The following is a 24,547-nucleotide window of genomic DNA, read 5'->3' on the forward strand; positions in this document are numbered from 1 at the left end:
TCCAGCTTTTTTCCCTCCTTGTCAGGTGGGGATGAGTGGACCTTTCGTGCCTTGGAGGAAGACGAGACGACCACTGAGTTCGGTTTCGGATGGGTGAAAAGGAACTCAGCCCCCGGCTCCTGGACCCTGTACATGTGGTCCAGCCTTCTGGATGACACCGGAGTCGAAGATGGTTTCTTCCAGGGCTCCTTGACTGCCTGCAGAATCACTTTGGTGACCGGCAAAGCGATTGCTGTGGATGTGTCCCTTTGCATAATGTCAAAGACATTATCATCCACGACAGGTTGTGGTTGCGTCACAGGCAGGGAGAGGGAGGTTGCCATCCTCTTCACCAGGTCGCCATAGGACTTCAGATCCTCCAATGGCAAAATAGGAAGATCTTTGGCCGTTTGGGAACCTGGCGAAGGCTCCAAAGCACCTTCCTGGGCGTCGGTACCGCTCTCTGAGTCCGATGAAGAAGACTCCTGGTGTACGGAGTGCTCAGAGAGGATCGGCGTCGATTCTCGAATCGGCGAGCGGATCGACGTCGATGGTTGCCGACGAGTCTCAGCCGCTGGGGTGGTGCGCCTTTCCGGAGGGATCGATACCGATGGCCTTTGGGAATGGTGCGACAGCCTCGACATGCAGGATGCCTCTGACTGTTGATCCCACTCCGCAAACTCCCTTGGTGGATACCACTGGTAAGGAGGGTAGGGATACGGATAGGTGGGCGGCCACTGATGCTGCTCCCACGATGGTAGCGGTGGGAAACGGCGTGGTGCCATGGAGGGCTCTAGCTCCCGTCTGCCTCTGGGCTCCATCAGGGGAGACGGGTCCATCGGCACCGAAGCCTCCACTTCTGAGATCGAACCGCTCCCACTGCGACGCCGCGACCTGGATGACGAGGATCACTGGGTGAGGTCGATCTCATGCTCAGACATCGAGAGACAGGGCTGTTGAGTACTGCTTCTCGATGCCGATGGGCTGTGGCACAGGGACGCCAGGATCTTCCTCGGCGGAGCAGAGGACATCGGTGTCGAAACGCCATGAGAAGGCAATGGAGTGCGGGGCCTCTTCCGCTTCTCCTTGGACTTGGCCTTCTTCGGAGCGGATGTTCGGGTCCCTGAGTCATCCCGATGCTTCTTGGCAGGCGTGTCCACTGATCCGTCATGGGATCATTTTGTGGAGGAGCCTCGCTCGATCGGCATTTCGGTCACGATCGGGGTCACATCGGCCGATGTGACTGTTGGGGCCGAGGTGTCTGCCATGGTCGATGCCGATGGGCCCGATGCCGATTTCTGAGGGTGGAGTGCCGACTCAGTTAAAGCCGCCAAAAGCCGCACCGCCCGGTTCTTCCGCGTTTGCTTGGAGAAGCGGAGACAGTGTGGGCAGGACTCCACGCGGTGCGGTTCATCCAAGCAGAGAAGACACAGAGAATGGCCATCTGGGGGGGCAATCTTCTTCCCACAAGAGCGGCAGCGTTTGAAAAAACCCCATCTTTCCATAGACGCCAATCGCCAAAAAACCCACTCAGAGTCCACTGAGGGGAAAAAACTTTTGGGGGAAAACAAACGGGGGGGAAAGGCCCCAAAGGGCAGTCCAACAAACACACACACAAAACTTTTTTCTTTCTTTCTTTCTTTTTTTTTTTTACTAACTATCTAACTAAGAAAACAACAAACGGGCTATATACAACGAATAAAGGCAAAAACTGATATCTCACCGACTGGGGACACGAAAGGTAAACCTCTCCGCGCAGCGGTCAGAAAGGAACTGGTGGGATCCCCACGCTGGTGCCGGTGAGCATGCGTACTGGGACGCCTGCGTATACCCATTGGCGCCGAGCGCAGAAAAATCCAGGGCTTTTCAGGTACGGATTCAGGGATCGGCGCAGGCGCTCTATCCCATGAGTGTGAAGCACAGAGACCCCAAAGAAGATCTGGGTCAATCCAAGGAGCCTTCCTCCAGTTTAAGAAACCTTCCTCCTATTTAAGCTGTTCTGACACTCAGAAGAAAACACCTCTTCCCTCCCCAGCAGTTTAGTCTGACAATTGCATGAACCTCCCCCCCCACACACACAAACCAGCTATTTTGATTGCAAGATATAAGAAGATTCCAGCTAATTACAGATTTTGTCCCCATTTGGATGATTCGATTGAAACACTGGCATGTGCACTGTTTCAGTGTAAATTTTACAGGCCAGCGCATTTGCATTTATTGGAACCCATTAAGGGAAATGGGGCGGAAGCCAGTTTGGTGTAGTGGTTAAGTGTGTGGACTCTTATCTGGGAGAACCAGATTTGATTCCCCATTCCTCCACTTGCAGCTGCTGGAATGGCCTTGGGTCAGCCACAGCTCTCTTGAAAGGGCTCTCTCTTGAAAGGGCAGCTTCTGGGAGAGCTCTCTCAGCCCCACCCACCTCACAGGGTGTCTGTTGTGGGGGGACAAGATATAGGAGATTGCAAATTGCTCTGAGTCTGATTCGGAGAGAAGGGCGGGGTATAAATCTGCAGTCTTCTTCTTTAAGGATCAGAAAGTTGTTGAAATGTGACTGGCTGGAATTAATCAGAGAGTTACTGTACAAGCTGCCAAAATTCTCTCCTCTGCCATAAGAATTTGGGTAGAGTAAGAGCAATTCCCCACTAGGCTTGTTCTGGAGTCGGAGCTCTTTCCGCCCCCCCCCCCCCGACGCTTCCCTTTGATTTCACACAAGCTGCCCCATTGCTGTGACTTGCCCCACCTCTTTCCCATGGCAAGCAGAAACCGGTTTTCAGAGGATCTTGCTTGCCGCGGGAAAGGGGCGGGCCAAGTCACTGCAGCAAGGCAGCTTGTGCAAAATCAGATGGAAGCGTCAGGGGAAAAAGAGCTCCAATGCCAGAACAAGCCTAGTGGTGAATCAGTCTAAGTTCTAGCGTACAAGTTGTATGTTAGCTTTAACTCTGTTCTATGTGTAGTAAGACTGTACAATAATGGTGAAAGTGGTCTGTAGTATGAACACTTCACTGGTTTTATTGTGTACCCAGCTTGTGGACGGTAATGAAGACCGATTGGCAGCAAGTTGTATTTGGGAGGTGTTTCTTAATTTAGTTTATTTGCAGTCTGCTTTTCTTGCTAAGACTCCAGGCAGGTGATGAAAAAAATGATATTCTCAACCTCAGGCCAGATTTCAATATATCTCAGGGTGGCGAAACATCATCCAGTCTGTCCAACAACAACAGATACCTGGTTTTTGCAGAAGAAGTCAGAGTTTTCACAACACCTAGAGCCTGTCTCAAGTGGAGCGATTCTTTTGATCAACCCCCGCCCCCCCACACCACATACATTTTCCCATACTGAGTCACTTACACCAGTTCTATGGAATGTTAATCAGATGGCCTTCCAGTGAAAACAGGGAGGGTCTAAATCTAGCTAGGTACTTTGTAATGTTTACCCTCATCCAGGCCTTCTCTTGCAGCAGGACCTCCTTTGCATATTAGGCCACACCTCTCTCATGTAGCCAATCCTCCTGGAGTTTACAGTAGGCCCTGTACTAAGAGCCCTGTAAGCTCTTGGAGGATTGGCTACATCAGGGGTGTGTGGCCTAATATACAAAGGAGTTCCTGCTATAAAAAAAGCCACTCCTCCATCACTGTTTTTAGTGCATGTGGGGACTCATGGGGTCTTATTTTACTCCAGTAGATTGTGCTGAAACAAATTCCATGGTGTTCAGGCCAGAAGGATCACCATTCATTCCTCTGCAGCCAAAACAACAAAGGGTCTTGTGACAATTTCAAGATTAACAAAAATCCATCTTGGCGTAAGTATCCCTGAACCAGAATCCACTTTATTGCAGGCATCTCTAGAAGTCGCCATAATACAGAGAGTTGAGCAAAATCACCAATCAAAACACCGTTATTCTTTCCAGGCTCTAAAGAGATTTAGCAACACAAGCCTCACGGATGGAATTTTAGACAAAACCACACCGGGCTACCTTCTGGAAAGTCAGCACCCCTGTACATACCTTTAAGTCCCTGTAGACCACATTCTTCTCTGAATGCAGGTAATCCAGTGCTGATACAATCTCAGCTCCATAAAAACGGGCCCGGTCTTCAGAAAAGACACGCTCCCGTGATAGGTGGAAGAACAGCTGCAAAGAAACAAAACTTGCTAGCTTCACATCTTGGTGTGAGTGGTAAATTTAAACAAGTCAACCCTGCCTCAACTTCTTCACCCAAAGGGTGATTAACATGTGGAATTCACTGCCACAGGAGGTGGTGGCAACTACAAGCATAGCCAGCTTTAAGAGGGGATTGGATAAAAATATGGAGCAGAGGTCCATCAGTGGCTATTAGCCACAGTATATATATATATGTGTGTGTGTGTACACATACACACACATACATATATTGGCCACTGTGTGACACAGTGTTGGACAGGATGGGCCACTGGCCTGATCCAACATGGCTTCTCTTATGTTCTTAAGTCCACATGCTCCCAAGTACAGTTCTCTGTTGCCCACAGAGTAAGAACATAAGAACATAAGAGAAGTCATGTTGGGTCAGGTCAATGGCCCATCCAGTCCAACACTCTGTGTCACACAGTGCCCCCCCCAAAAAAAGTATCTTCTTCACCTCTTACCATAGTTTGTCTTAGGGCTCATTTTTGGCATACGGAAGTCTCGTATGTAAGCAAGATTAGGCTTTGCCATTTCTCTCCCTGAACTCAAAATGCAAACCCAGACCATGCCCCAAACTACTCACAAAGCAAAATGGAGGAACAGATTTACTTCCTAACTAGTTCCTTGTTAAACTTCCCCTCCCAGCTCCCTACATTATAAGCCATGAACCAGAAAATAGTGTGTGCGTAAAAAGACATCCAACTGCAGCCGACTTATGATGACCAATGTTCCCTCGAAGCTGTGGAGTCTTGTGAGCAGAAATTCTGCTTCGTGAGCTTCTGGCATTGAAGTGGTGAGCTCCTGCATCAATCAGCGTGCTCTGGGGCCATCCTTCCTGAGCTAAGACAATAATGTGTGAGCCGGAGGCTAAAAAACTTGCGAGCTAGCACACACTGACTCAGCTTAGAGGGAACACCGATTAGGATTTTCAAGGCAAGAGACAAATAGGGGTGGTTTGCCACTGCTGCCTCTGCGTAGCAACCCTGGGCTTCTTCGGTGGTCTCCCATCCAAGTACTAACCAGGGTTGACCCTGCTTAGCTTCTGAGATCTGATGAAATTGGGCAAATCTAGGTCACTCAGGTTGGGGCCTTTGAAAACTGGTGGCGGAGAGTGCCATCAAGTTACACCTGGACTTATGCCAATCCTGTAGAGTTTGCAAGGTGAGAAAGAAACAAAGGCAAGTTTGCCATTGCTTTCCTCTGCATAGCAACCCTAGACAACCAGGGCAAGCCCTTCATAGCTTCCTAGATCGGATGGGATCAAGCTAGTCTGGCAGAAAAGAACGCACTGCTGACTTTTCATCAGTGTGTTTTGTTCCCTCTTGCTAATCCAGGGTGTACCAAGGAACTCTCTGGAATTTCAGTGCGCATGTCAAGCTATGCATGAGGAAGGGGTGTCTACTATCATATCCCCTACTCCCATAAGTCTCTCAGTTTGCACCGGGAAGACAACACTGTGTCATTTTGGAAGGATAGGAAGCCAGATTCCCCCTCTCTTTTTAAGCTGACTCACAATGCCATGGGACAAAGGACGAATATTCGCCTTTCCCTCAGTCACACAGAAACGATAATCCATCTTTCTATGTAATTCGGAACACGTTTCCCTCCAAGTCAAAGGTTCCTAATTCACAGTGGGCAAGCACACAAGGACTGCAGCCATGATTACACCTCAAGAGACTTTCACCTGTCTTTCTCATCAAAAGTCGTCTTAGATCAAGTCAGGCCACCGGGACTGCCACGTATTGACTAGCAGTGGCTCTCCAGGGGTCCCGGGACTTCCCCTGGCCTTGCTACCCGATATGCTGTCGAAGAGAGATGCCAGGGGATTGAACTAGGGACCCTCTTCACGGGAAGCGCGTGTCCTGCCACCGAGGCCCGCTACGACACGCTCCAAGCACTCGGGAGCCGCTAAAATAGTACACGGAGGTCAAACGCCGAACGCACAAGAACGCTTGACAGAGAGAGACGTGGCTCTTACCTCCCCTCCGTTGGCATACTCCATGACAAAGCACAGCCGGTCATGCGTCTGAAAGGAATACTTTAAGGCCTGCAAAAGAAGACGGGTTTTTAAAATAACGCGTGCCATTTTCTTTAATATCAAGTTGTTGGGTATTTTTGTTAAATTAACCTACATGTAGACCACGAGCTCAGGGGCAGGGGTGGAATTCTAGCAGGAGCTCCTTTGCATATTAGGCCACACACCACTGATGTAGCCAATCCTCCAAGAGCTTACAAGGTTCTTTTTTGTAAGCTCTTGGAGGATTGGCTACATCAGGGGTGTGTGGCTTAATATGCAAAGGAGCTCCTGCTAGAATTCCACCCCTGCTCAGGAACAAGTATCAATACTGTCATTTTCAGCTGCTCTTATTTCCACTATGCCGGCTGGAGAACTGGGGCTGAGCGACTTGTGGCTCAGCTGAAGCCATCCTCTGAATCTGTAACCCAAGCCGGAATTCAAACACAGGTCCCAAAGCCCAATCTCCTACATGTCTCCTCCTAAATTAACCTACATGTAGACCACGAGCTCAGGGGCAGGGGTGGAATTCTAGCAGGAGCTCCTTTGCATATTAGGCCACACACCACTGATGTAGCCAATCCTCCAAGAGCTTAAAAGGTTCTTTTTTGTAAGCTCTTGGAGGATTGGCTACATCAGGGGTGTGTGGCTTAATATGCAAAGGAGCTCCTGCTAGAATTCCACCCCTGCTCAGGAACAAGTATCAATACCGTCATTTTCAGCTGCTCTTATTTCCACTATGCCGGCTGGAGAACTGGGGCTGAGCGACTTGTGGCTCAGCTGAAGCCATCCTCTGAATCTGTAACCCAAGCCGGAATTCAAACACAGGTCCCAAAGCCCAATCTCCTGCCCAGCTTCAGAAACCCCTTTCCGCATTAGCTGTCTACCACAGGGTTCTGTTCTAACCACAGTTACTTAAGGGAAGCTGGTAATAACAGGCAAGTTGTCTTTCCAAGAAAGCCTGCTTATGTGGATTTAGGTAGTGGCTCTACAGCTCTTGGGCAGGGGACTCCAGACAGAACTCATGTCATTCTGCATGCAAGCCAAGAGCTTTAACCGTAAGATGTCCTGTGAAGTACAAGGGTCCATAAGAACATAAGAGAAGCCATGTTAGATCAGGCCAATGGCCCATCCAGTCCAACATTCTGTGTCACACAGCAGCCAAATATATATATATATATATACACACACACCCACACATATACACCCACACGCACAGCTAATAGCCACTGATGGACCTCTGCTCCATATTTTTATCTAACCTCCTCTTGAAGGTGGCCATGCTTGCGGCCGCCACCACCTCCTGTGGCAGTGAATTCCACATGTTAATCACCCTTTGGGTGAAGAAGTACTTCCTTTTATCCGTTCTAACCCGACTGCGGAGCAATTTGATTGAGTGCCCACGAGTTCTTGTATTGTGAGAAAAGTACTTCTTTCTCTACTTTCTCCATCCTATGCATTATCTTGTAAACCTCTATCTAGTTCAGCAACCTATTTCTCACAGCAACCAGAGGCATTTACTAAGCCAGCCTACTTGGGTCACTGCTTATTCTTTTCAGGCTTTTGAGATGTGACTGGCACGGCTGACACTTCTCAACCATGTGGACTATAACCTTGGTTTTTAAAGAAAACCATGCACGCGCAGGCACACCCATTAGGTTTTTTAAGATTTTCAGTTCTGCAACTATTAAAAGTTCTGTGTATGCACAGCACAATTTATGTTTTAATCTGCAAAATTTGCCCACTCTGCCTACGTTATATTTTATTGAGCTGTGCTGTTTTATTGTTGGATTTTAACTGTTTTTTATTATGTCTGTAATCCACCCTGAGCCCATTATGGGAAAGGGCAGGATATAAATCTACCAAAATAAATAAATAAATGGCAAACATGCAGAATACGCCCGGCCAATACGTTAAAGGTTTTCTTATACTTACACATTTCAAACTCATTTTTCAAATATTTCCTCTCAGGGTTTTTGTTTTTTTTTTTAGCAGGAAGGCACAGGAACACAGTTCCAGTTGGCTTGGAGTCAGGGTGTGTGTCCTAATATGCAAATGAGCTCCTGCTGGGCTTCTTCTACAAAAAAAGTCCTGTTTCCTCTACCAGACACAAGAGTACATAGGCTTGGAGCCTATGATGATGCCCCCCTTCTGGGACAGCCCAAAACACGTGCTGAAATGGCGTCCCTAGGAGATGGGGGACCTCCCCCCCCCCAACAATAGCTTAGCAGAAAATCAGGTCTCCCGTGGGATGGGGTGAATGACAAAAATCGCCCTCTCATCTCTGGACCTGCAGAAATCTAGGTGGGATCCAAACTACAGGGCTGGACACATCCCGAAACATGTCCTTGTGAGGTTCGTAAAGATTTGTGAACATCTACTTGAATCATCTGAGTAAGCAAAAATGATTTCTGTCTTACTATACAGTTTGGTAAGCTTAACCGTCAAACATTTGTATCTGGGATCCTACTCCTTCCCTCATCATCACTTCCTAGCCTTCGGGTGGTCCTAAATGCATGATGAGAAACACATACATAGGTAGTATCCTGGTACCAGTGTTCCCTCGAAACTGAGTTAGCGTGAGCCAGCTCACAGATTTTTAGCCTCCAGCTTACACATTTTTTGCCTTAGCTCAGGAAGGATGACCCCAGAACATAATAATTTATCCAAGAGCTCACAACTTTAACGCTAGTAGCTCACAAAGTAGAATTTTTGCTCACGAGACTCTGCAGCTTAGAGGGAACATTGCCTGGTACATGTTCCAGAGAAACGTTTCACACATTTCCTCTCCACTCCAAATTCAAGCAAAATAGCTGCTGAGTTGCCAGTGTTGATCAGCGCAAACATGGATATACCAAGTTCCAAAGCTCAAATGCCAGCAAAGTGAAGGAGCCAGCAACACACAAAAGAAGCTCTCAACGCCATGCAAACGATGACGTGCATTTGCATATTTGCCGCCCTGAGCCTGCTTCGGCGGGGAGGGCGGGATATAAGTAAAAAGTATTATTATTATTGTATTTCCAGTCTAAAACAGAGTCTGAAACCCCCTGTGGAGTTTCAGATTGGCAATATCTGATCTGAAACTAAACAGGGAATTTTGGGCACAGTTTTGGATCGGAAATACCCAAACGCACACCTGTAATGCCAACTTGAGCTGCAAATGGGATTTGCCACCCAGGAGCGGGGTACTAAGGGGGGCACAGGAGCTAGGGGCAATGGGGGTTAGGATGGCTGAGGGATGACTCATATAGCTGTGCACCATGCGAGGGCAAAATCAGACTTTGGGGGGTGGTGAGGTTGAGCTCCTGAGATAAGGCCACTGCACTGCCCCATAGCTCACACTGAGAAACCTGAATCTTCCTGGGATAATCCTATGAAATTCAGTGGTTACTTTTGGCGGTCACAGGCTGCTAGACCCATACAGACTGCTGGTGAGACATAACCAGGGCTTTTTTTGTAGCAGGAACTCCTTTGCATATTAGGCCACACACCTCTGATGAAGCCCATCCTCCAAGAGCTTACAGGGCTCTTAGTACAAGGCCTACTGTAAGCTCCAGGAGAACCAGGGGTGTATGGCCTAATATGCAAAGGAATTCCTGCTATAAAAAAAAAGCTGTGAACGTAACCATCCTATTTAGGCAACATTATCCTCCCCCTCCCCCAGTGTTCCCTCTAAGCTGAGTTAGTGTGAGCTAGCTCATAATTTTTTAGCATCCAGCTCTGTCATGATCCTGGGCCTAGCGAGCCCTGCAGGCCCAGAGAAGCCTGCCTAGGAGTTACAAAAGAGCCTACATTTCCCAGGATACCTTCTGTCCCCGATTGGGTGGCAAGGTTTTGGAGGGAAACTATCCCAGAGAGGGGTGAGGCCTAGGAGGAGAATATAAAAGGGCCAAGCCCAGGCAGGGTGCGTTCTTTTCCTGGAAGGCTGAGCTAGAGATAGGCTGTAGCCTAGAGAGCTTGTAGCAGGGGAAAGATCCCTCATCCAAGGCAAGGGGTGAGTGTTGGTTATTAGAGTAGAGACTGTATCGTTAAACGCGTCAGGGCTTTTGTTTCTTTGTGCCAACCTTTACTGTTTTCATATTCGCTTTAGCACTAAATCTTTGTCACCTACTTATTCTTCAAGCACTGTAAATAAACTGTTGTTCTTATACTCCTTGGGTCCTCACATCTCCTTGGTCACAATTAGGCGGTACCTATTAATAAGGAAGATACATGGGTGGTTGGGTGCTCTGGGCCCTCCGTACAGACCCTTACCAGAGTGGTGGCAGCCAGCAGAAGGCCCTGCTAGGCCCGGCTGTGTCACAAGCTCACACATTTTTGTCTCAACTCAGGAAAAATGGCCCCAGAGCACACTAATTTATGAAGTACCTCACAACTTTAATGCTAGTAGTTCACAAAGTAGACTTTTTGCTCACAAGACTCCACAGCTTAGAGGGAACATTGTCCCCGCCTCAGCTCTTTCTGCTGCAATTCCTTGATGACAGCCGAGAAATCTCATCCCTACGAACCCGCCCGGCTGCGAGTCACAAACGCAGAACGTGCAAAGGGAAGCGAGGGGTGGACATCTTCCTCCCGCCCCAAATGCCAGTGCCTCCTTGCGTCAGGCACATTCCGACATCACGAGAACGAGCAGCTTGGTTCGACATGCCCTCAAGTTTTGTTTTGCTTGGGCTGCAGCCCAGAAGCTCCAGCTGGGGTTTCAGAGCCAGACAAGGAGATGCGGCTTATGCTGCAGACGATAAAAATAAATAGATCCATAAATAATAATGCATTTTGCCCGGCATCGTTGTCACAAGATGCAACCAGGTTTCTTTCCAATTTGGAGTCTCCTTGGTGCTGCAGATTAATTCCTGATAATAGCGAACCCTATTGGCTTTTTAAAGTTACACTTCTGTTATCTTCTGAGAATCTCCATGTTTGGGGCAGTCTTAGCCAACAGGCAAAAGGCACAGCCGACCAGGACCCCAGGATGTGGGGGGCAGCCCTGACTGCTCACACACAGCGGTACCACGTCAACCAAGAGGTGGTAAAAAACCAGCAGACTCCCTCTGTCGCCACTTGCACCCATCCCACCTGGGGTTTGGGTTGCCCACTCACCACAGCAACTGCTGAAGAAGATGATGATATTGCATTTATACTCCGCCCTTTACTCTGAATCTCAGAGCAGCTTACAATCTCCTTTCCCTTTCCCTCCCCACAACAGACACCCTATGAGGTAGGTGGGGCTGAGAGAGCTCTCCCAGAAGCTGCCCTTTCAAGGGCCATGCAAACCAAATAGAGAATCACAGCCAAGAATGGCAAAAAAAAAAAAACCCCAAAAGGGTTCCGTGACAAACAGCCTCACAAAGAAAAGATTTTCCAAGGTAACTTAAGAAAAATTCAAATATTCTATTATCACTCTCATACAAATTATTACACAAGTCATACCCTGAAACAAACACCCACACTTAGTGCAAAAGAAGGACAAAAATAAGTATGTAAACATTCCAGTCCTGGGAATGTATAGAAAAGTCCTTCCCACTTAAAGGGAATCCCCAGTCCAGTTCCTGAGGAGACCACGTGATGGTTAAAGTTCCACAACGTTCAGTTGTCTTATATAATAGTCTTGAAACACAGCAGCGAGGCAGTACTTTTATCTTCTCTCGTTTCCAATGAAGCTTTGACCAGCTAACAAATATCAGAACATGGCAAGATTCCACAATTTTGGCACACAATTAAGTTTCAATTTACAGGTCTTGCAACCAGCCTCTTTGTGAGACTGGCTGTCATGGAACCCTTTGAGGGGTTGTTTTTTTTTGCCACTTTTGGCAGTCCTATGGAAGTTCTCTCTGATTTTGCTGCAATAGACTAACACAGCTACTCCTCTAGAATTGTTATCATTATGGAGATTGTGACATCCCGGGCAAGGGGCGGCCTTGATGCGGGATGGCACCATCTGCCCAACAGATTCACCTGCCCAAGCAACACTGCCCCGCAATGTACAGCTCCCAGCGGTTTCCTAAGTGATAGAAGAGCAGCAATGAAGGTGGGCGTGGGGTGTGGATTCAGACTGGTCTCGTCAAGCCCCTACTATCTTTGGATAGCCTGGCTGTCCCAAGAGTAACCAGCCACAATCTACTAGGAAACTTTCCCCTGATTTATCACAAGACGCAGCCAGCAGATATGTAGACAATGTCCTTATAGGCAATTGACCAGGGCTTTTTTTGTAGCAGGAACTCCTTTGCATATTAGGCCACACACCCCTGATGTAGCCAATCCTCCAAGAGCTTACAGTAGGCCCTGCACTAAGAGCCCTGTAAGGAATTCTAGCAAGACCTCCTTTGCATATTAGGCCACACCCCCTGATGTAGCCAACCCTCCTGGAGCTTACAGTAGGCCCTGTAAGAAGAGCCCTGTAAGCGTTTGGAGGATTGGCTACATCAGGGAGGTGTGCCCTAATATGCAAAGGAGTTCCTGCTACAAAAAAAGGCCCACAATTAACAATCATGCTTTTCAGATAAGAATGATTAAAGAATTGAATGATTAAAGAGTTGGAACACTTTCCCTATGAAGAAAGGTTAAAATGCTTGGGGCTCTTTAGCTTGGAGAGATGTTGATGGAGGGTTACAAGATTATGCATGGGATAGAGAAAGCAGAGAAAGAAGTACTTTTCTCCCTTTCTCACAATACGAGAACTTGTGGACATTCAATGAAATTGCTGAGTAGATGGGTTAGAATGGATAAAAGGAAATACTTCTTCACCCAAACGGTGATAAACACATGGAATTCACTGCCACAGGAGATGGTGATGGCTGCAAGCATAGACAGATTCAAGAGGGGATCGGATAAACATCTGGAGCAGAGGTCCATCAGTGGCTATTAGCCACAGCATATTGATGGAACTCTCTGTCTGGGGCAGTGATGCTCTGTATTCTTGGTGCTTGGAAGGGCAACAGTAGGAGGGCTTCTAGTGTCCTGGCCCCACTGGTGGACCTCCTGATGGTGCCTGGTTTTTTGGCCACTGTGTGACACAGAGTGTTGGATTGGAGGGGCCATTGTTCTGATCCAACATGGCTTCTCTTATGTTCTTACGTTTCTAAACTGGTTCAATCAACGGGACCTGGAGCAGAGGAAGACGAGAACGATGATGACAACAGAGCTAGAACAGTGAGAGAGGAGATGGACAGCCCTTTCATCAATGTTAGCCTGAGCACAGATTCTCTTGTACTGCTTGTACCAGTTGTGAGGAAAAGCCCCCTACTTTTCATACATGTGAACATCATGATCACCAGCATGGTTGCCAGGGTGCCTGGAGATTTGACTCTCACACCTCTGCTCTAAGAAGTGGACTTTGCTTGCAGTTTCTGGCTTATGTGGATACCATAAGCCTCAGCTTTGCATTCTACGTCTCTGAAGACATGCTCCAGCTGCTCCTTGTGTGCCCAGTCTTGGCCACTGCCGTGGAAGAAGCAAGGCCACCATGTTTCCAGCCTGCCTTCATGAATCTAAGGCTAACAACAAGCAGAATCCATCTTGCTTTCCTGATTCCATCTCAAGCATCTGCTTAAGCTTTTGCATAAGGCAATCAAGCTTGTCCAAGCACACCCTGCCAGGCTAGAGACTCCATTCCTCCTTAGTGGGAAAGTCACACGTACACACCTTGAGTCATTCCTAGCCCGCAAGCAACCCACTTAGTTTATGAATGGATTAATGGCTCCACTATTAATCCTGATTGCCCAGTGGTTTCCTAAACAACTGTCTTCACCCCGGAGAGTTGAGAAAGAGGAAGAATCTCTCCTGATACCATCAAGCCTTTTTGTCTACACCGGAATACCTAGGTGCATATCTGATTCTCTATTGTCCCTTTCCCAGTTAATCCCATCTCCTCCCAATCACCCAGTCATTCCCACATTGATACCTACGGAGCCGCCCCAGGCCCTGTCGCAACCTGGAAGTTTCCAGGATGCCCAGGATGAAGGTGATGTTCATTGGTTGAAGTACACACCCAATCAGGTGTCGCCATTGACCCACCATTGGTCCAGCCGAAGTCCAGCCTTCTTGGTCATCAGCAGAACCTCCCATTGCCACTCCCAGTCACCTCCCATCCCCTCAGGACTAAGGTGACTCTATATAACCTGTGGACTAGCTACCCACAGGTGTGCCTTCTACTCAGTAAACCCCCCATTCCCGCTGGGTAGTAACACCCCCGATTCCTGATCAGTTTCGGGACCTTACCCCCCCATTCCCTCATTCGTCGCCATCGGAGCCTTCCATTGGAGTCTGCGAGAGGTAGTATTGCCCTGTATGTCAATTCCTTTATGTTCCCCTATCGATCTCTCTATTTTTCCTAGACCTGTATGAATGTGTGATTGATTTTATACCTTGTGTGAACGAACTATTGTTTCAAATAAACCACAATTGATTTTATTAAATTAGAGTTCTTTATTGAGCATTGACTCTCTGATCGGTTGAGCCTCGTATACACAGATAACAAAGATTCCGTTGTGGGGCTAGCTGTCTCTCACTCTAATTCCCCAACTTTATTTTGAGAGCAGTTTCCCTAACAGAAATTGGTGGAGAAAGCTTGGGCATTATCCTGTTTGTAGGAACACACGCGAGTCGACACGCGTGTCTTCATACAGACAGACGTAGGGTTGCACCGTTCAAACAGTCTTGCTAGGGAGGCTATTGCATGAGTGATTGAGTGAATGAGTTCTGTGTGAACGGCTCTAGCGAGCATCTATAATTGTGGGTTGGGCTACTCCCATTTCTATCATTCAGCGTTGGACTTCTCAGCCGCCCCGAGGAGGCCAGACACCTCGCAAGAGGACTGAGCCCGATCGAATGCAAGGGGGAAGTCCCGTGAAGCCTGGCCGCTGTCCCGAGGCCTTTCTAAACGCGTCTATCGTGGGAGGGAATGTCAGGACAGGCTAGGATTGTTTAAGATCTGGATAGAGCGCCCTTCCCTTCTCCCTTTTCTTTAGAGCTTAGTGCACACATGCACACACACTACATACACACTCAGACACTTGCACACACACACCCAAGTCCTTACACGAGTCTAGGCCAAGGCTAGTCTAAGGCACCCGACAGTCAGGAGGGCAGGCGGGTCGTAGGACCGCTGCAATCTGACTGCTGGGCAACTTTTTATTTTGTTTGCCCGAAGACGCGATCGTTGGGTCGGCTCGTGGCTCCCTTTTCTGCCCGAAGACGCGACCGTTGGGTCGGCTCGTGGCTCCCTTCTGCCCGAAGACGCGACCGTTGGGTCGGCTCGTGGCTCCCTTCTGCCCGAAGACGCGACCGTTGGGTCGGCTCGTGGCTCCCTTCTGCCCGAAGACGCGACCGTTGGGTCGGCTCGTGGCTCCCTTTTGCCCGAAGACGCGACCGTTGGGTCGGCTCGTGGCTCCCTTTTGCCCGAAGACGCGATCGTTGGGTCGGCTCGTGGCTCCCTTTTCTGGCCGAGACGCAATCATAGGATTGGCTCGCTGCCCCCTAAACCCAAGCCGAAGCGCAATCAGAGATTGGCAGTAGGCAAAACAAAAAAAGGGAACATAAGTAAAGTTGCCAGCCCAGGTGTAAAATAGCACATAGGAGCCAGGAAGCATCTGGAAATATGCTGCTAGTTCTTACACTTGGCTGTGCCTTTAAGAGGATTTAGTGGAAGGAGCAAGAAGCTCTCCTTTGGGGTTAAAAATTTGTCCCGGGTCTGAGGAGGTAGGAACTCTTCTCAGCCGAAAAATTTCCCTTTTGCTTAGGGCCAACAGAGGAAAAGCTCAGGCTCTGAGACTTTTAAAACTTTTGATTTGTTTGGAGGCAGAGGCTAGAGAAAAGCCCCTCCTGAGGAGCTCAACAATGTGTGCAAGGCCATAAGCCCATGCCACAAACATTTGTTAGTGTTGCAGAGAACTAAGGAAGGTCCTGCAACTCTCTCCTTTACTTGTGAGACACACAGAGGTGTCCTGCAAGTTCTTTGCTCCCCAATAAGCAGGAAAAGTGCCAGGGAAGGCTCCTGCATCAGTTAATTTTGGTGGCCTGTGGTTAGGCACCTAACAGTGCAGGAAAACCAGCCCTGCAAGTAAAGTTAGGACTTTGAGAGGAACTAAAGTGTAAGCTATGGCATTGGCCAAGAAAGAACAGGAGCTTCCCAAGCTAGAGAAGTGGCTTGTGAAGAAGGGAGACAACCCTTGGAAAGCAGGAGTTTTTAAGAACCCTGACCCCCTCCAATTCTTTCGAGACACGTTTGAGGACCAATGTGCTCAGAAAAAGATCAAGCCAGGAAAAAGAGATCTTTTCGCATCATGGGGTCTGTTCCTAGCCTTGCAGGAAAGCTCCAATGTGAACAGACAGCTTAGGGAACAAGTTAAGAAACAAGAGCAACAGTTAGAATTAAAGGAACAAGAACTAGAACAAACTCTTAAAAGCCATGCATCAGTGCTGAAGCGGGAGTTTCAAAGCCATGTGGCAGAGAAGGAACTCATGCTCCAGGCCTATGCAGCAGAGAAAGAGCAGATTCTCATGAGTCATGAGGCCAAAATAAAGCAAATGCTGGAAACTCATGAGGAAGAAAGGACAAGATTGAGAGAAGAACAGCAAAAACAGGTATCCTCTGAGCTTAGAAAGACAGAAGCTAGGTTAAAAACTTATGAGAAGGAGGTAGAAAGGTTCAGGGCTGAGAGATATGAGTACCTAATAGACAAACAAAATTTAACCCACTCTCTCCATGAGGCCAAATGGAGACTGGAGAATGCTTTAAAGCATGCCCAAGAATCTGAGAAGAAGGCTGCTGTTTTAGAAACACAGCTCACTCAAGCACAATTAAATAGAAAAGGCCAGCACCCTGCTTACTGGAATCAGGAACAGGATGGGCATGGAAACGAGAGCAAGAACTGGAAGTTCCAAAACAGTGGCTTTGGTTCCAGCTCTTCTTGCCATCCCCAGCTTGCCCCAAGGGTTCCCCTATACAAGCAGGCTTATGCTCCTAGGCGATGCTGTCCCCACTCAGCCCAGTGGACCCCTCGAGACAAAGTCAGAATGGTAGCTTGGTCCCAGCTTAGAGCCACTGGAGCAGACATGAGGCAGTTTGATAAGCAGCCCACACATATGTTACTTGCTGCACTTTCAGAAGCCATAAAGCCACCAGGGCACATGGCTCCCAATGCCACAGGGTGTGCAGAAAATGGAGATAGCTTCCCCAAAGCTACTGCTGTGGAAGATTTCCCTAATAAGGAAAGGGTAGGGAAACTTACAAATCCTACTCAGGAAAAAGATTTAGAAATCCAAAAGCTTGCTGAGAAAAATCAGGAACTTCAGCAAAAGTTAGAAGCTAGTAAAGAAAAGGAAACTGCCAGTCTCCTGCAACATGTCCTGGAGTCTTGCAGGGCCACAGAGAGGAGACTGGAAATTCTGGAAGTGCAGGATAAAAGGAAATATGGCGGGGCAAACCCAGCTGTGCAGCCCCAGACTTCTTTCCCCCATGAAAATGAGAAAACAGTCCCTATTTCAGTTCTCTTACCCCAGAATCATGAAGGAAATGTGGTCTCTGAGCCTATGCAGAGTTCCACAATCATGGCACAAGGTATTCATTGTAGCAAGGACTTGCTCCAGACACTCCTACATGAGCAAGTCTCAGCCCTTCTGGCTAGAAATTTACTGTATTTAGCTCATCCCATTTGGGGAATTTGAAAGCCAGAATTCTGTGGAACTCAGAGAATGGTAATCCCACATGGGCAGGCAAGGTTCCTTTGTCTCTGAACCTCCCCCCACCCAAAGGAAAATCTAACTCCTAGACTTGAATGTCTCTTAAAACAGAGAGATCTGGCCTTATTTAGGTTTAAAGGTAACAAGGGCACCTTTTCCCTTGACTAAATAAGAAAACATACAAGCAATGACTTGGACTACAATTAGACCAGGCCATTTCTCCAGGTAAGGCCTGGAGATCTCCTGGAATCCCAGCAAGGGTTCCAGCCTGCAGAGTTAGTTTTCTCTGCAGGGTAATGGGAGCTTGATGTAATATCTTCAGTTTAACCCTTTAAGAATGCCAGCATCAAGCACCTGAGAAAGAGAGGTTGAACTAATTTTTGTTAATTCAAAGCATTCAGAGCAAGATGTAAGAAACTGTTTTAACTTTCAAATTGGCTGAATGAAAATCTGTGAAACTCCCAAGTTCATCTTTCTCTCTCTTGCTTATAAAGTCAAAAAAAAATATTTATTTCCTCAGTTCTATGAATGTTAAATGGTATAGCCTCTGAGCTTGTACAGAGTGCCTGCAGATTGGCCCAAATAGAACTGGCTAAAGTATTGCAAATGCTCAGCACTCCTGCCATCAGGAAGAAATGCTAATTGTTCTCCCTCTTGCTCAATGGAAATCTGTAGCAGTAAAGATTTGATAAGCAACTAAGCAAAGGGATAGAATTTTAAATGCATTGCCCTGAGAAATTAAATTTTTGTTTATCTCGGGTCTCCCTAAGGTACAAGCAACTCAGTGTCTTTGAGAGAGAGAGAGCCTCATTGTCTTGTAAGAAGTGTTGCCTCTCCTTCTCAAAGGTCACAGCAACACAAGACCGCTAACCTCAAATGGGCAAGTTTGTCATTTAAATCTGAAAGTACAGAAAGGAGAACCTCCAGCAACAACTAATGTAGTACTGATTGGCAAATCTCATGCAGACCCTCTTGAAATAAACTCAGCCAAATTCAGCTTGAGTTAAAGAAACTGGAAAAGAGTTACAATTTTGAGCCCCACCCAGGCAGAAAGCTCATTATTTTCCTCCTCCACCTTTCTTTGTAAAAACTTATCAGGGTCAGATAAGAGAGTACTGGCCAAATCCATTGTGTCTGTTTTAGCCTTTTGTTAAGCTAAACTTCATCCAAGAGGGAAGGAATTTTTGGTTTGTCTGTTAAAACCCTCCCCGCCTTCTTCATCTAGGGGGGGGTGGAAATACAGTTGAGGTATTTTTGTGCTATTTTGAATTCTCATCTTCTGATTTTGGGTCCAAAAAGATATAATTTCAAAAGTTTTTCATTACCAAACTTTTTTTTAAATATTGCAGTCTCTCACAGAGACAGCCTCTTCCCAGCCAGAGAAATACCTGGATGGAAGATGTGCATACTACTGTGTTTTTGTAAGGTCGCCAGTCTCCAGGTGAGACCTGGAGGTCTCTCCCAAAATCATAGCCTTTTCCCCAGTACATTGAGGCTAAGCCTCTGGAGGAAATAAGTGTCCAAAGAAATGGACTGCATGCCTTGTGATTTTCAAATTTAATTCAAAATTTCAGAAATCTCCAGCCTGGAGCTGGCATCCCACAGCTCTACTTACAGCCAATCCTTCTCTGCTAGAGAAAATCCTCTGCCTGTAAACTGCCCTAATACTAAGAAATCTCTTAGATCAGAAGCTTTCTTTCTGTTATTTATTTTTGCTGTACCTTTTAAGTCTTAAAATATTTTTCTAGTGACTGGTACCAATCTCCCCTATACTCAGGTTTTGTAGCTTTGATTTTAAGGGAAACCCTTTTAGGAAATTGCTCCTCAAAGTCTATTGGGCATTCCCAGTGCTTTGTAGTAAAAGGAAAGTGCTGTGCAATCTATAGGCCCTTTGCTAAACATTAGAGCTAAAAAAATTTTATCTCACAAATTTTGGTTCCTACAAGAAGTGTAGGACATCTGTACACTTCCTTGGGGTAAAATTACCCTCTCCCTGTGCTTTTTCTCTCTCAAGCCTCAAGAACTAACACTCTTGTTTTGGCAGAATTCCTGAAAGTTCTTGGTCTCCATTAGAAATTTGGATTCCTCAAATGTACTTCAACTATTGATATCTTCATTTTCTCTCTGAATGCCATTTGCATCATCAATCTTCCCTTTTAGCTATTTGGTGAAGCTTGAGTTTTAATTTTAGTTTAATCCAGTCTGCCTGTGGAAAGAAGTATCCACATGTTCTTAAGAGGCCCCAACTTGTGGGCTCAGTATCTTTGTTTGGTTTTAAGCAATATAATGACCACTGAATGGTTCTGCCTCCACCTATATCTTGTTAGAACTAGACTTTTTCTGAGTGAAAACCCTTTTCTATTTTCCCATGTTCTCAAGGAAATGAGCAATAACCTATTAGATTCTTAATGTAGATTCCTCAGGGTTCATTTCTAATCATGATTTTCTTCTTGCTACTAAATGTCTTTTGTGTTATTTCTGCATCTATAACCAGTTGGCTGAGCCTATTAATGCTCCCCAATTCAAGTCTTGTTGTATCATGTTCAAATGTTGGTCTACTTGGTATTCCTGACAGCATGTTGCCTTCCAGCAACACATTCTTTGCACTCTGTGCATGCACAGAGGAAAATCGTTCTCTGGCACAAGCCTTAAACCTGGAGCATTGTGCCATCATCCTAGTTTTGCCTTTTACTCCATAAAAGGTTTCTTCTTCAAGGGATATGCTTTCGTGCTTCAAGTCTTTCTTTTGACTTGCCCTTGCAACAACTAAGCATTTTCTCTTGGTACTACAAATGCCCTGCTACAACTTTTCTCTTTTTATGAATTGTTTAATGTGTTTGTCAAGGTGAATTAACCAGAATTTGATTTCTAGGATTTGTTTTGTAACTGTTTTGTTAAGTTTGTTCATCTTTTCTTTCAATATAGATGTGCAGGGAATCTGGACCTGCAAATCAAGCCTAATGCATGCTCAGTAGTTCTAATTGTTGATAGTCCTGTTAAGAATTGTTTTATGTATGTGTAACCATTATGTTGCTTTTCAGAATTCTTGTTTTGTTAAGTTTTTGTTGAAATCTGTGCTCACATGTGAGATCATTTTAGCTGAACTAGCCTAGAGAAAAACTGGATTTAGTGGGACTTGATCACCTCACTTATGTCCAGGTTTTTAATTTCTCTGCTCTAGCTCACCTGCCATTTTGGGTATGATCCCTCTCATGTAAAGCTAGCTAGCATTGTTCTATTGAGGCCTCAGTTTTTGTTTTTGAAGTTTTATATTGTTTTGACAATTTATTATATTCCAAAGCTATAGCAAAAGTTTTCTTTTGTCTCTTCTTTGTGGAACTATTTTCATCATATGGGGGACGCCCCAAACTATGGTCATTTTCCTGGATTGTGCACAATGTTTTATTTTAAGTTTTATGTTGCAACAAAGTATATTTGGGGTTGTGTTTTCTGAATTGTGTATGTTACTTTCCTTCCTTGACAAGGAAAAAGCCTCCTAAAGTCCTGAATGCTTAGTGTAATAGGCAAACTGGCCCAGTGCAGGCCCCTAACATGACATATGTAAGCTTGTGACGTAAAAGCTCACTGGTCACCATACTCTGGACAGGAGGACACTTCACTAATAGCTTTTTAAGACTCCTTTCTTCATGGTTGAATGTATGCGTTTTTGATCTGCTTTCACTGCTCCCTACAATGGTACAGAATCATCTCCATGTTGTCATGTGTGAATGTTTTTGGTTCCTTTTTGGTTCTTTCCTCAAAGCCCACTGTTGCTCTATGGACCATCAGTGATACAGGCAGAAAAGCACCATTGCCAATTACATGCTGGGTTACAGGAAGACTCCCTTTTAGCAACAATAAAGACAGATTTCGCTGGGTGCTAGGGGGGGTGGGAAGACTCTTTAGTTCACCCTCCACTAGGACTTTCACATACCCAATAGGTACCTGGAAGAAGATCCTCTTCAAACCCCAGTATAAGAAGCTTATCAAGGGGGGGAGAAGAGGAAAAGAAGACTCAAGATTAAGATATGGATTCACTTGTAACCATGAACTCTAATGTACCTGTGTGTTTTCCCAATCAATTATTGTCATGATTGTGTGTGATTTATAGATCAATTCTTGTTATTTATCTGGTTTAAATGGCAGTAATGATTTTATGAACTCAACTTTTATTTCAATGATTGTAACCCTGTGTTTTAATACTGTATGCCCTACAATGTTGCCAATGCCTGTTATCCCTGCATCGTAGTATTCAAAGGAAGGAACCTTTGGCCTATTGGAATATTTTCCAAATTGATTTTTGAATAGTTTAGATAGTGGCTCCAACCTTTTTAGATAGACGGTACACCCCGGTAGACAATTGAAGCTACGTGGACTCGCCGCCTGTCAACTACAGATATGGACATTGTGTTATTGCAAGACCTCGCCACCAGATGGTGACATAGGTCTTGAGGGGGGGAACTGTGAGGAAAAGCCCCCTACTTTTCATACATGTGAACATCATGATCACCAGCATGGTTGCCAGGGTGCCTGGAGATTTGACTCTCACACCTCTGCTCTAAGAAGTGGACTTTGCTTGCAGTTTCTGGCTTATGTGGATACCATAAGCCTCAGCTTTGCATTCTACGTCTCTGAAGACATGCTCCAGCTGCTCCTTGTGTGCCCAGTCTTGGCCACTGCCGTGGAAGAAGCAAGGCCACCATGTTTCCAGCCTGCCTTCATGAATCTAAGGCTAACAACAAGCAGAATCCATCTTGCTTTCCTGATTCCATCTCAAGCATCTGCTTAAGCTTTTGCATAAGGCAATCAAGCTTGTCCAAGCACACCCTGCCAGGCTAGAGACTCCATTCCTCCTTAGTGGGAAAGTCACACGTACACACCTTGAGTCATTCCTAGCCCGCAAGCAACCCACTTAGTTTATGAATGGATTAATGGCTCCACTATTAATCCTGATTGCCCAGTGGTTTCCTAAACAACTGTCTTCACCCCGGAGAGTTGAGAAAGAGGAAGAATCTCTCCTGATACCATCAAGCCTTTTTGTCTACACCGGAATACCTAGGTGCATATCTGATTCTCTATTGTCCCTTTCCCAGTTAATCCCATCTCCTCCCAATCACCCAGTCATTCCCACATTGATACCTACGGAGCCGCCCCAGGCCCTGTCGCAACCTGGAAGTTTCCAGGATGCCCAGGATGAAGGTGATGTTCATTGGTTGAAGTACACACCCAATCAGGTGTCGCCATTGACCCACCATTGGTCCAGCCGAAGTCCAGCCTTCTTGGTCATCAGCAGAACCTCCCATTGCCACTCCCAGTCACCTCCCATCCCCTCAGGACTAAGGTGACTCTATATAACCTGTGGACTAGCTACCCACAGGTGTGCCTTCTACTCAGTAAACCCCCCATTCCCGCTGGGTAGTAACACCCCCGATTCCTGATCAGTTTCGGGACCTTACCCCCCCATTCCCTCATTCGTCGCCATCGGAGCCTTCCATTGGAGTCTGCGAGAGGTAGTATTGCCCTGTATGTCAATTCCTTTATGTTCCCCTATCGATCTCTCTATTTTTCCTAGACCTGTATGAATGTGTGATTGATTTTATACCTTGTGTGAACGAACTATTGTTTCAAATAAACCACAATTGATTTTATTAAATTAGAGTTCTTTATTGAGCATTGACTCTCTGATCGGTTGAGCCTCGTATACACAGATAACAAAGATTCCGTTGTGGGGCTAGCTGTCTCTCACTCTAATTCCCCAACTTTATTTTGAGAGCAGTTTCCCTAACACAGTCATCAGGTACTATTTCTCCTGCATCACATTCCACACGTTGACTGGGGTACGGGAGATAAGAGAACAAGGCTCTCTCTTGTGGACCAGGCCAGCACAGCCGCCGAACCTGCCAGCTGCTTAAACAAAGCTGCAACTTCAAGTCTGGCAGATTCGGAAGCGCTTGCTGGGAACCGGGGACTTTCCGAAAGCTAACAATGGATGGAGGGAGAGATTGGGTCAAGTTGGGAATGTCCCTGAAACTTGACAGGTGTGTGGGTGAACCTGAGAGCACTCCATTAAAAAAGGCATTTTTAAAAAAAAAGGGGACAGACAGACATATGCAAGATTTGAGCCTGGTAGCATCTTAAAAGATCAACGAGATTTCCAGGGTATAAGCTTTTGAGAACCAAAACTCACTTTGTCAGATGCAGAGACAGTCGGTGTACCTACAAAGCGAGTATGCATTACAATCTCATTTTGTTATTGCCATATTGCTGAGCCATGCTGTAAACTTATGTGGAGACACAACATTCCCAATCCTCTTATTCAGGGGTGGAATTCTAGCCAGAAGCTCCTTTACATATTAGGCCACACACCCCAATGTAGCCAATCCTCCAAGAGCTTACAAGGCTCTTGTTTGTAAGCTCTTGGAGGATTGGCTACATCGGGGGTGTGTGTGGCCTAATATGCAAAGGAGCTCCTGATAGAATCCCGCTGCTGCTCTTATTCGGTGTAGACAAAAAGAAATGCTTCTTTATGCAGAGCATAGTTAAAATGTGGGATTCGCTGCCAGAGGATGTAGTGACGGCCACAGGCACCGACAGCTTTAAAAGGAGATTAGGCAGATTCATGGAGGAGACACTATCAGTGTCTACTAGCCACCATGACTGAAGGGAACCTCCATGTTCAGAGGCAGTCAACTTCTGAATCCCAGCGTCAGGAGGCAATATCA

At 46.4% G+C, this 24,547-nt stretch overlaps 1 protein-coding gene across 1 annotated transcript in view; it reads right to left on the minus strand.

The window, feature by feature from the left end:
* AKT1 (AKT serine/threonine kinase 1) overlaps positions 1-24,547 on the minus strand; it is a 210,764-nt gene that overhangs the window by 47,948 nt on the left and 138,269 nt on the right. The window contains exons 8-9 of the mRNA XM_060263105.1: positions 6,114-6,182; positions 3,980-4,105 (exon numbers count right to left, since the gene is read on the minus strand). Of these exons, the coding sequence (XP_060119088.1) occupies positions 3,980-4,105; positions 6,114-6,182 (195 nt within the window). The remainder of the gene's footprint in view (positions 1-3,979; positions 4,106-6,113; positions 6,183-24,547) is intronic.

The sequence above is a fragment of the Heteronotia binoei genome, chromosome 21, assembly GCF_032191835.1.
Source record: "Heteronotia binoei isolate CCM8104 ecotype False Entrance Well chromosome 21, APGP_CSIRO_Hbin_v1, whole genome shotgun sequence".
Classification (NCBI taxonomy): domain Eukaryota; kingdom Metazoa; phylum Chordata; class Lepidosauria; order Squamata; family Gekkonidae; genus Heteronotia; species Heteronotia binoei.